This window comes from Xenopus laevis, chromosome 1L, assembly GCF_017654675.1.
Source record: "Xenopus laevis strain J_2021 chromosome 1L, Xenopus_laevis_v10.1, whole genome shotgun sequence".
Taxonomy (NCBI): domain Eukaryota; kingdom Metazoa; phylum Chordata; class Amphibia; order Anura; family Pipidae; genus Xenopus; species Xenopus laevis.
In genome coordinates this window covers 120,672,202-120,684,498 of record NC_054371.1, presented here as the reverse complement: position 1 = coordinate 120,684,498, position 12,297 = coordinate 120,672,202, and the positions used below count along the sequence as shown (strand labels likewise).

The 12,297-nt window shown below is 38.0% G+C and overlaps 1 protein-coding gene across 1 annotated transcript in view; it reads left to right on the top strand.

Annotated features, from left to right (window-relative positions):
• dgkq.L (diacylglycerol kinase theta L homeolog) overlaps positions 1–10,491 on the top strand; it is a 107,405-nt gene extending 96,914 nt beyond the window's left edge. Inside the window, exons 17-23 of the mRNA XM_018256662.2 lie at positions 703–851; positions 984–1,165; positions 3,236–3,336; positions 4,379–4,525; positions 4,934–5,045; positions 6,583–6,735; positions 7,598–10,491. Coding sequence (XP_018112151.1) covers positions 703–851; positions 984–1,165; positions 3,236–3,336; positions 4,379–4,525; positions 4,934–5,045; positions 6,583–6,735; positions 7,598–7,699 — 946 coding nt within the window. The 3' untranslated portion in view covers positions 7,700–10,491. The remainder of the gene's footprint in view (positions 1–702; positions 852–983; positions 1,166–3,235; positions 3,337–4,378; positions 4,526–4,933; positions 5,046–6,582; positions 6,736–7,597) is intronic.
• Positions 10,492–12,297: the final 1,806 nt, after the last annotated feature.

Here is a 12,297-nt window from a genome sequence, read left to right as displayed (position 1 = left end):
TATAAACAAGCTGCTGTGTAGCCATGGGGGCAGTCATTCAAGCTGGAAAAGAGGAGAAAATGCACAGGTTACATAGTACATATCAGATAAAACACCATTGGACAGAGCTTATCGGTTATGTGCTATATAACCTGTGCCTTTTCTCCTTTTTACCAGCTTGAATGGCTTGCTGTATTTTCTTTTTCCTTGAAGACAATTCGCTAGTCATATGACTGGCTTTCTCAACTTAAGGTGGCCATAGATGTAACAATTACGATCTTTCCAAGAAAGATCTTTAGTTTTAATACACATGTGTAGAGCTGAATCGTCAGATATACAGGTAGATATACAGGTAGAAACAATAGAATTTTACATGTATCTGACGATTCAGCATTAACAATGGACGATGCATTTGATCAAAATTTTCCATCCAGCCCGATCTACGAGCCGACCAAGATCCAAGTCTTCTGGCAATATCGGTCGGATTTTTTCCCACCATACACACACTGAATATCGTACAAAAATTAGTTTTGTACATTATCTGTGCGTCTATGGCCACCTTTAGTCAGATGACTAGCAAAACGTCTTCAAAGAAAAAGAAAATACAGCAAGTCCAGTTGATTTGACTTAATACTATAAATTTACCATGACCTGGTGAATGAGAACCTTCACAGACATTATTAGTTTTGACATCCCATCAAGGCCTAATTTCTTTTTTTCCAGGTTTCATACTTTTTCGCAGGTTCCCTATTTTCGTGTACTTGTTTGCGGTGGTGATGGTACTGTTGGCTGGGTGCTCGGAGCCCTTGAAGAAATACGATACAAGTTGGCTTGTACAGAGCCTTCTATAGCTGTTCTGCCACTGGGAACTGGTAAGGGCAAGAGCAAACATCACGATCCTATGCAGTAACAAATGATTAGCATGTGTGCGTACATGGCTTTTCTGTGAATGTTCAATATTGTAAGTGTGTAACAGTCTATGAACAGTATTCCTATTGTTTCAGGCAATGATTTGGGAAGAGTGCTACGATGGGGAGCTGGCTATAGCGGGGAAGACCCTTATTCTGTTCTGATCTCTGTGAATGAAGCTGAAAATGTTCTAATGGACCGCTGGACAATACTGCTGGATGCTCAGGAGGCAGTCGACTCAATGGAAAATGGCATTTCAGAACCTGACCCACCAAAGGTAATTATATTTACAGATTAACATCAATACAGTTATAATTCTAATTTACATGATTTGTATTCTTTTATATACATTTATAACAAATGTGATATTAAAGGAAACCTATACCCCCAAAATGAATACTTGAGCAACAGATAGTTAAATCAAATTAAGGGCATATTAAAGAATGTTATCATACCGATATATATTTAAGTAAATATTGACCTTTTACATCTCTTGCCTTGAACCACCATTTTGTGATGGTCTGTGTGCTGCCTCAGATATCAGCTGACCAGAAATACTACAACTCTAACTGTAACGGGAAGAAGTGTGGAAAACAGGGCTTTTCCGGCAATAAAAAATGATATGACTCATTAGTAGGTATCTGGGCAGCTTAGAGAGTAGCATGGTCCCCTAACCAAGCGTAGAACATAAAGTAGCGCAAAGGGTTGGCCTCCATGTCTGACATTGTCATGTCAGATGTGCAGTCTTCCGGCATGGATCATAGACATTGAACATGTGCACAAGAAACTATGGGCTGTTTGGCTACCAGTGCATATGCACCTTCTAAAGATCATCTCCTCATATAGAATGAGACACTCAGCATGGCATGGTTTTCACACACACATACACCAGCACAGAATTTATCACTTACAGAAAAGAATCTTGTGTGGTGTTCAGCATGATCTATATCTTGGTAGATTAGCACAACTTTAATTTTTTTTGGGGATGATTAATAGTTCTTTGCAATGCCTGTGCTTCAGTGAAACAGAAAATGGATTAAATAATTTGCAGACTCGCGTTTAAAGATCTCAACTAATTAGGCAAAAAATCCTTTTCATATCTGTCATACCAGAAGAGTATCAAAAATGCCGTTTAAAGGCAACCTTTTAGTAGTAATTCAAAGAGAAAATCATTTTGCAATTGGATTCTGCTGCCCTTTATTATAGATCAATGCCCATGTTTAATGTAATTGTCATAAATTACAAGCCTTCATCTCTCCATCTTGTATCATGCTGTCCTATTCATAATTCCAGAATCATTAGTAGTATGACACTGATTCTTGCTTGTTTTTCTCAGGTACTGACATTCTGCATTTGTCTATGCCAAACTAGATATGTGACCAGGGAAAAAAAACTTTTTTTAAATAGTTATTTTTAATCTATTTTTAAAGGAGAAGCAAAGGCTAAAGTTAAATAAGCTTTATCAGAAAGGTCTATATAAATACACCAGAAAACCCTCAAAGTAATGTTGCTCTGAGTCCTCTGTTAAAGGGAACACAGCATTTCTTTTCTTCTATTGTGTACACATCTGTATCACACTTTTGTTGTCTCTATAAAGTACAAATAGTTACTGTACACTGGTGGCATCTTGTGGCCCAAGTTATTATTCTGTTTTATCCTATTGTCAGATTTTAAATACTTTTTGATGTTCTTAATATAAAGGAGTTGTTCACTTTTGAGTTAACTAGTAGTATGATGTAGAGAGTGATATTCTGAGACAACTTGCAATTGGTCTTTATTTTTTGTATTATTATTTGTAACTTTTGAGTTATTTAGCTTTGTAGTCAGCAGTTTGCAATGTCAGTCTGGTTGCTAGGATCCAAATTACCCTAGCAACTGATTTGACAAAGAGACTGGAATGTGAATAGGAGAGGGACTGAATAGAAAGATGAGTAATAAAAAGTAGCAAAAATATCTAATTTTTTTCTTTACAGAGCATTTGTTTTTCAGATGGGTCTGTGACACCGATCTGAAAGCTGGAAAGAGCCAGAAGAAAAAACAATAATTACAAAAACTATAAATAAATAATGAATACCAAAAGTTGCTTAGAATTGGCCATTCCATAACATTCTAAAAGTTAAAGGTGAACCACCCCCTTTAAAGGGACACTAATCTCAACTTACACCTCCTCCCCAACTTAATTTTACATTGTCCCCTGCACTTTAGCCATTCCACTCTTGTGAATGTTTTTTGTACATGTTGAAGACTGCAGTATACGTTTGTTGTCCTTCACCTTGAACTTTTGGAAATATTATACTATATACTCACACAAATAACTGCTCCCCCATAAACATATTTTTATCCTCAGATTGTACAGATGAACAACTATTGTGGAATTGGTATTGATGCAGAGCTGAGTTTGGACTTTCACCATGCCAGAGAGATTGAGCCGGGAAAATTTAATAGCAGGTAAATCAACTTCTGCCTTTTTCATGTCTTTTTAAAATGTTGTTATATCAGAAAACCCAGGTAAAGATCTTCTGCCTGTTGCTGTAAGTGACCCAGTAAGTGAACATTGTAACTGTATTACAGAGCTCAATAGTTACAGGTCACTGGGATTCTGAACTCCAGAGTAGCATAAACACAAGTTGGTTCTGCTCTGGAGCGGTGGTGGGAACAATGCGTTTTTTTGTATAATGGGATAGGGGGGCTGCAATCCCACACTGGTACTAGTATATGAAGTTTGTGCATGGTAAAATAATTGTTGAGCAAATATTACATGACATTAGGTTGGATCAGGCAAGCAGTGCAAAAGCAGGGATGGTAGCAGTGCTTAAAATTTACTGGCAATAGTCATAATGAATTTATCGTGCATTGTTGGTTTATTATTATTACAGATTATTATTTTTATGTACCTTAGCTAAAAGTACTAGACAAGAAGCACTATAGCTGCAGGGCCACAGGCTGGATATCACTTATACTGTAAAAGAACTTGTTTCTGAATCTAATAATCATGATCACACAGGCCAGCTAGTTCTTTAATCACATACTGATTAAACTGAGCAAACTGCTCCCTCGAATGCATCATGTGCTCATTTGCTCACATGACTTGTATGTATTTTCCAAAGTCATATGTACCCTTTATCTGAATGGCCCTTTATCTCTCTTTATTTCAATTGGCCATCACGGGGGTACCTAATTGACAACCCATGTGACAAAATACTGGCAAATATTTTTCTTTCTTTCTTTCTTTCTTTCTTTCTTTCTTTCTTTCTTTCTTTCTTTCTTTCTTTCTTTCTTTCTTTCTTTCTTTCTTTCTTTCTTTCTTTCTTTCTTTCTTTCTTTCTCTCTCTCTCTCTCTCTCTCTCTCTCTCTCTCTCTCTCTCTCTTTCTTTCTTTCTCTCTTTCTCTCTTTCTTTCTTTCTTTCTTTCTTTCTTTCTTTCTTTCTCTCTTTCTTTCTTTTTCTTCATCAAAGACATATCCATATGTCTAATCTTTTGTCTCTGGAAGGTTCCACAATAAAGGAGTGTATGTAAAAGCTGGTCTGCAGAAGTTAAGCCATAACAAAAATTTACACAGAATCCTGAAACTCCAGGTTGACCAACAGGAAGTGGAATTACCAAACATTGAAGGTCTTATTTTTCTCAACATACCCAGGTACTTGCTGTGTAGTCAAATAAGTATCCTTCAACTTTTCTATGCTATTTATTACTTCAATTCCAGTGAATGATTTATATTTTTATACATTAATAAGGAGTATTTGAGCATTTTTCATACTCTCCATGCATAAATCTCCATTGCTCTCTATGTTTGTGTGCCATCTTGTGGTTTCTTTTTGCAATGTGATAGTGCCTGGTGCAATAGAGTTGCTTCTCCAGTTTGAATAAGGACAATGCACGTTCTTTTCCCATTAAAAAAAATAAAAAAATCTTTGTTTGTATAAGCCACTAGCTTTTCTGAGAAATAATAATACATATGATTTAATGTCTTAAGTGGTTACAAAGGTAACTGTAAGGCAAACTGTAAGTAGTGATTTGTATGTGAAGAAAATGTTGCTTCTTCTAGCTGGGGCTCAGGAGCTGATCTTTGGGGCTCTGATAATGATAACCGATATGGAAAGCCAAGAATCGATGACGGATTGCTTGAAGTTGTTGGTGTAACTGGCGTTGTTCACATGGTGAGTAGAAATTTAGTGGAGCTCTTTGACAAACACCGTGCAAATTTGCACCTGGCCAGTAACTTATAGCAACCAGTCAGTGATTAGCTTTTTTTCAGGCAGCTGCAGGTTGAACAGTGAAAGCAATCATCTGATTGAGTGCTATGCATTACTCCCCAGGTGCACATTTGCTCAGTGTTTATAAATGACCATCCCATCCTCAAAAAGACTTACTACCACATTTAAGTCACTTGACATGCCACTGCTTCAGCTTTGTATTAGGCATTTTACAGTAAGTGGCTATCCTTCCCAACCACTGAAACATTTCAGTTGTGTATCTCAACTAGACATTGTCATGATTGTGCCAAATCCTTAAAGGGGATGTATTGTCTAAAACTTAAATCAACCTTTGCCTTTGGGGAACGGATATAAGCCTTTTCTAATTGCAATCCATTATTTTTTAAAAAAATTCTAAGTTTAATTTTAGACAATACATCCCCTTTAAAGTTGAGCACAATCTGTTCCCCCATATACCTGATCTTTCAGCTGCGAGCAAAACCTTCACGGCCCGTGGCCGTCTCTGCTGTTCGACCCGCCCATCTCTTCTGCTGTTCACGCCCACCTACCAATGAAAAACGAGTAAGTGGTCTTGTTTGCAGACCGTCACTCCTACCGTTGCTTAACTGCCTACTCGTTTTTCATTGGAACAGCAGAACAGATGGGCGGGTCGAACAGCAGAGACAGCCATGGGCCGTGAAGGTTTTGCTCGCAGCTTAAAAAACAGGTATGTGGGGGAACGGATTGCGCTCAACTTTAAACTGAAGCGCAATGAAAAATTGCAATTAGAAAAAGGCTTATATCAGTTCCCCAAAAGCAAAGGGGGATTTTAGTTCTAGACAATACATCCCCTTTAATGGCTATAGCTGTGGTTTTACATGTTTTGCTGTTTCCAGATGGTCACACTCTCTTTAGGTTTCTTGTAGGGGAATTGTTACAACAGAGCATTGAGAATGGAAGAAAGAAATGGATGATAGTTACCAGCATGATTTCTATAATAAAAGGGGTTTGTTCAAGGTCCATAAGTATGGAAGAACTCTACAACATATTTTTACTTATTTTTCTCTTCTAGTGTCCAATGCCCAGGTGGGTTGCAGGGTCCTGCTTGTTCATTTTTCGACATTGGTCAAGTCTGTTTTCAAAATAAGTTGCCCATTTAAATTGGTGGCAGAGTGAACCCCACTACTCTTTATACTAAGTATACTAATACTGATTCTAAAAAGAAAGATAGATTTTCCATTTAGTACTTATTAGTTCCAACCATTTCCAACAGTACCTGGACACTTATTTTTCATGCCAGAATGGTGAAGTTTTAACTATTGCTAGGGAGTCTTCATAAAACAGCCACTTAGTTTTACTATAGGCCATGCCTATGCTAATATGATACACATGGCTTAGTACACGATGCACATGGTTCAGATGAGATTTCACTTCACATGTAGGAAGTCTCTAATATAACTTTAGTTCAAAGTATAATCCAACTTTCCAATTGTTTTCCTAGGGTCAAGTACAAGGAGGCCTGCGTTCAGGAATCCGTATAGCCCAGGGATCTTACTTCCGTGTTACCCTTCTTAAGCCTATCCCAGTTCAAGTTGATGGTGAACCCTGGATCCAGCCACCTGGACAGATTATTATTTCTGCAGCTGGTCCAAAGGTACAAAATTACCACAGAGTGATCCTCTCATTCTGCTCCTTCATTTTTCAATTACCCCCGTATTTCACTCTAAAGCACATGTGCACCCCCGAGAACAAGCAGGAAGTATATTACTCTGTGTTGATGGCTGAGAAGTACCTTAGGCCTGTGCAACAGGAGCACTGACCCAATGGTATAGGGTAAACGATTATATTCATTTGGGGTGCCTAATATTTGGCATCCCCCATTGATTTCACGTTCTCCTTGAAACATTAGCAACCATATTCTATTGACTTGTTAAGATGAATACACATATGAAAGGAAATCACTGTTTGCTTCAAAGATGTAACACCCTATAAACAGATGACCGCCCCTAGGTTTTCAGAAATGTGAAAGATGGCAACTACAGATGGAGCAAACATAGCACACACCATGGTACAACATGCCTGAGCATTGACTTCAATGTATAAATGTGTGATAATGATCAATTTAAATGGAGTCATATGGAGAGACATCTGATCCAAATTTTTTGATAAAGGTTGTTGTAGAAAATGTAAATCTTGGAGCAAAATATGACATTTCCCAGAATATGTGGCAATTAAAGGGGAACAAAGGAGTTAATTTTTGCGCACCACAGTGATTATAATCACTTACCTGATACCATGGGCTGGTGCTCCTGTTAGTAGAAAACTGCACCAGTTTGGGCTATTTTTCAGGAGTACCACAGAGGGATCCTTTTCTTTACACAAGTGTGCATGGTGCTTGCTAAGAAGTGATACGTGATTACAATAACTGGGGGGTAAATTAATTTACATTTGTCCAACTGCCTCTCAATGGCTTGTACTGACAGGCTGGTGCTGATATATGTTATGCTCCCTTTAAGGTTCACATGCTAAAGAAGTCTAAACAGAAGCAGAAGAAAACATCTGCCAGCTCGAAGGACACCAAAGCTGATTCTGTCATACTGAATGACAATGGAAGTTAAAGAAAGAAGATTCTGGAGGGAGAATCACAGACTTCACAGTAGAACACTGCAGATCTCATGCCGATTCGCTCACTCAGAGAGAAAATATCTTCCAAAGTGTCACTGTTGTCCCTTTGCTCGTGTCCCTGCAGCTTCCAACAATACCGACACTTTCCTAATGTAATAAGTAATGACAAACTGACCTTGATCTGTGTCCATGGAACGTGTTCAATGTATCATAGTTTTATTTTTGTGTGTGTGATAGAGATTACACCCAGTGCCCATTGGCCAGTTTGGTTGTAACTAAATCAAATGGAAGTCCCTTTGTTTCCAGCTTCGGAACGTTTAGTGCATTTATTTATTTTAAACGTCCTTTTTATTTTATAACAAGCTACTGTGTAGTAAATCTAACGTCAGCAATAAAAACTGACTTTCAGGCAAAATGACAAAATGAAAAGTAATCACACACTTAGTACAACACTATAATCTCTTTTTTTAAATACCGTTAATAGTCAATAACATGATATTTATTTCTGACTCCTGAACAATATGAATGTGGTTTGTATTTTTTATTCAAAAATGTCCTTATGGTTTATGAATATTGTCAGACCAAATGTTACGGGAAAAGATACCAAAAAAGAAAAAAAAATGCCAAGGATGGAGTGTAGGAAATTACATTATTATGGAATAGCGATAAGGGTAAAGCAGATGCCATTTTGTTCCTTTCACCCCCCAACTGCCCCTCTCTGTGATGCCAGTTTAACATTGCCACATGGTTCCAGAACTGAACTTGGCAACATTTATAAATAACAAAGAATTGAATTGACATTGTGGCATTAAGATATTTAATATTATTAGAATGAAGTAATCAAACTCTGGGAGGCAGATTTATCAATTTTCGAGCTTAATAGAGGAAAGAAATTCTCAACCACCAGGTCTTTGTCACTTTTTTACCCCACAGATGAGAATTGGCAGAAAATCTCGAATGTTTTTATGAACTGGGACAATAAAGTTGCTTGAGACAATTCATATTGATTCCTTTACAAACTTGACAGCTTTTACTTGCTGGGTTTATCTGGCTATTTTAAAGAGGTTTTACAACTCATAGATAAATCGCGACTATTCCTAGTTTGTAAGAATATTCTTGTGTATATTCTCATTCGAGTTTTTTTGCAACTTTTTTTTTTGATTGAGGAAAGAACTGCAAGCTTTAATTCTGAGAAATCTGCCTCTTAGAATATTAACATGCATTTTAGGTGTATTAAATGACGATGAGATAGGGGCAGAATGCAGGCACTCCTGTTTCAGAATCACTGCGCCTAAGTGAGCTCTCCACATAATAAAAGATATCCATGTATTGAAGGTAACCCACTCTCACATGTCCTATCTTGGTCAAATCAATAATCTAATGCAAAGCCAACCTATCTGAATTTATAGCAGCCCAAACATTGGCTTTGCATCCATTTCAACTTTTTGACCAAGATAAGACCCATGAGTGAGAATTTCCTCCAACACATGGATAAACGACTGATCATTAGCTATGAGAAATATACTTATTTGAAAGGTCTGTATCAGTGGTATAACAAGCTTCAAAGAGATTCTCTGCGCACCTGGTCCTTCAGAAGATTTTTTGGGTGAGGGCAAGGACGCTCAGAAGCTCCTACCTTTGGCTTAGTGATGTGTTGGTCAGTCTTGCAACCAGCAGGACCCATGGGTTTAATGTCCGTTCCCTACCCGAGACCTTATTCCGCTAGCCTATGCTTCTGGCACCCTCTGTTTAGAGGCATGCCCGTCCCATTTCATGACATCTCAAATGGCTGGGTCAGGCATGGGTCCATAAATAGAGCAACCATGCCGGGTAGGGTAGAGGACTTGGGATAGGGTTGGGAGCTGCTAGTTTTTTTTTTTTTGTCGACCCGCACATCACTACCGGCCCTTCTACCCAACCCCATTCCCCGCTCTTGTGGGTGTAGGTACTGGGATAGGGGGAAAGAGCTGGGATAGGGGGTGTAAGAGCTGGGATAGGGGGAATTCAAACCACTATAGAGGAAGCAGACCCTGATTTTGGGTCTGCTTCCTCTATAATTATGCCAATGATTTATATGCTATAATTCAAAAATAAAATAAAAATAATGGTAAGCTCTTTGTTGATACTTTCCATATGACCCCAAATACTTTCCACAGAAGTGGAAAAATAACCCACACTTAGGGGGTTATTTGCTTAAATCTGAATTTATCTCATTATTTAAATGAAAAAATTGTAATTAAAAATTTTCAGAATTTCCCCCCCCCCCCGAATTGCTAGATTTTTGGGTGTTTTTCCCTGAAAACTTTTCCAGATTACCCAGCGCAGATCACACGATCTTCAAATTGTAAAAGGGACATCTCCCATTGACTTATACAAGACCTCAACAGTTCTGAAACGGCAGATTTTCTGAATCAGGCTTTTTGCAGCATTGGGGCATAATAAATCGTGAAAAAATTGAGTTTTTGCCCCAAAAAGCCCAACCAGATAAATTTGAGGTTTAGTAAATACCTCCCAAGTAGTTGATTATTTCAGATTTTTTTTTAAGGCTGGTTAAAAAAACGCATTTGGCAAGGGAGAGAGACGTCTAATAGAAGAGAGAGTGGTTCCAGCCCTGTCATTGTTGCAAATGTCGTTGGCGCTTACTGGAAGCACAGAAACTTTCATTTTTTGGAATTGCTGTTTATATAGGGTCAATATATGAAATAATTGTCTTGTTCGTGTCAAAATCAACCATGCAACGTGCACTTTATCCGATCTGAAGCAAATTATTTTTATTTATTTTTTTTAAAAAGTCTAGTTACCCAGTCAGGATTAGATTATAGTTTTAATCTATGACCAACTATGCTCAACAATGATGGATTCATTGTTTAATCTCTCATATATATCCACTCAGATTTGTAGTACCAATTTGGTAGGATCAGAACATCTACATGATTGGTGTATTTCCATAAATGACTATGTAATGCCAGAGTAAAATCCCTACAGACGGTCAATTACTCTTTGGCACAAACACAATTGGCTATTGGTGGGCCTCTGCTAAACCAATGTAATACAGCATGTATTTACTATAACAGAAACATAAAGGAGATTTTATTTAAAGAGGCAGTCGTCTCTTCACTGAACTTTTCTGACTGTGTGCAGAATTTGTTTATACTGACAGCCTTGCACAGTAACCATTCTGTATAATGGAATTACGGAATAAGCTACGGAACAATATGACATTCTGTCCAGTAACTGATATGTCATGTTGTCTTCTCTCACTTGTGTTACATATCACATATTTAAGCATCTTCATACAAATGCAATGAGGTTTTTGAGATTGTCATTTTTCTATTTATTTGTAAAACAAGAGTCGAGAGAACTAGTTTGTTATATGAAAGAGAAATCTTTTCTACAGCTCTTCTTTTCTGGCCACATATTCACAATCACAATGTATATTCACCGTCTGAACTACTGACAGTTTCCTTAATGGTTGTTAAATGTCTTATAGGTGGATAAGTAGGTGAATGTTTTAATTTCTAGTATATGAAAGCTTAGGCCCTTATTGAATGAGAGTGGTAAATAACTGTGATGGTAAATTTGTCGTGCTTTCACATGCTTAACATTTTTAACATTTAGGGGCCTATTTAAGATTGCTTGTGTTTTACGGCAGGAACAATCTTCAAGGGAGCCCAGCATCAGTTTCCTACCTCACGCTGGGTTTCGAGCCTAAAAACCGCAACAATTTCCAGCATTTTACCCAACCTGGCATTTGGAATGGAGCTCTTGGGTGCCAAAGTTTTTTTTCATTTGGATCAAATTGTCTTGAAACCCAGGGGAGTTAGGAAACTCATGCAGGGTTCCCTTAAAGGGGGTTGTTTAACTTAACTTAAATTAACTTTTAGTATGATGCAGAGTGATAGGCTGAGAAAAATTGCAACTGGTTTTCATTTTTTATGATGTAGGATTTTTCAGTTATTTAGCTTTTTATTCAGCAACTCTCCAGTTTGCAGTTTCAGCAATCTGGTTGCTAGGGTCCAAGTTACCCTAGCAGCCATGTATTGATTTGAATGACCGGAATAGGAGAGGCCAGAATAGAAAGATGTATTAAAAGTAAAAGTGTATTCTTACAAAGGATTTGTGTTGTACATGGGGTTAGTGGCCCCCTTTGAAATAGAAGAAGAAAAGTTGCTTAGAAATGGTATAACATACTAAAATTTAACTTAAAGGTGAACCACCCCTTTAACGATTGTATATGCCGAAAAGCACAAGCACTTAAATAGGCCCCTTAGGTTTCTGTTTAGCTTAAGGGCAGGGACAAACGCTGCTATTTCAGGAGATTAGTTGCCCAGCGACAAATCGCTTCTTCTTCAGGCGACTCATCTCCCCGAACTGCCTTCCCGCCAGCTAGAATGAAAATCACCGGCGAAATGGCACTTTGAACGCTTCGTTTTCCAAAGTCGCCCCACGAAGAAATTTCAGGGGACTTCGGAAAGCTGAAGCCATCCCGCTGACAATTTAGATTGTAACTGGTGGGAAGGCTTTTTGGGGAGATTAGTTGCCCAAAGAAGAAGCGATTTGTCGATGGGTGACTAATTTCCCGAAATAGCAG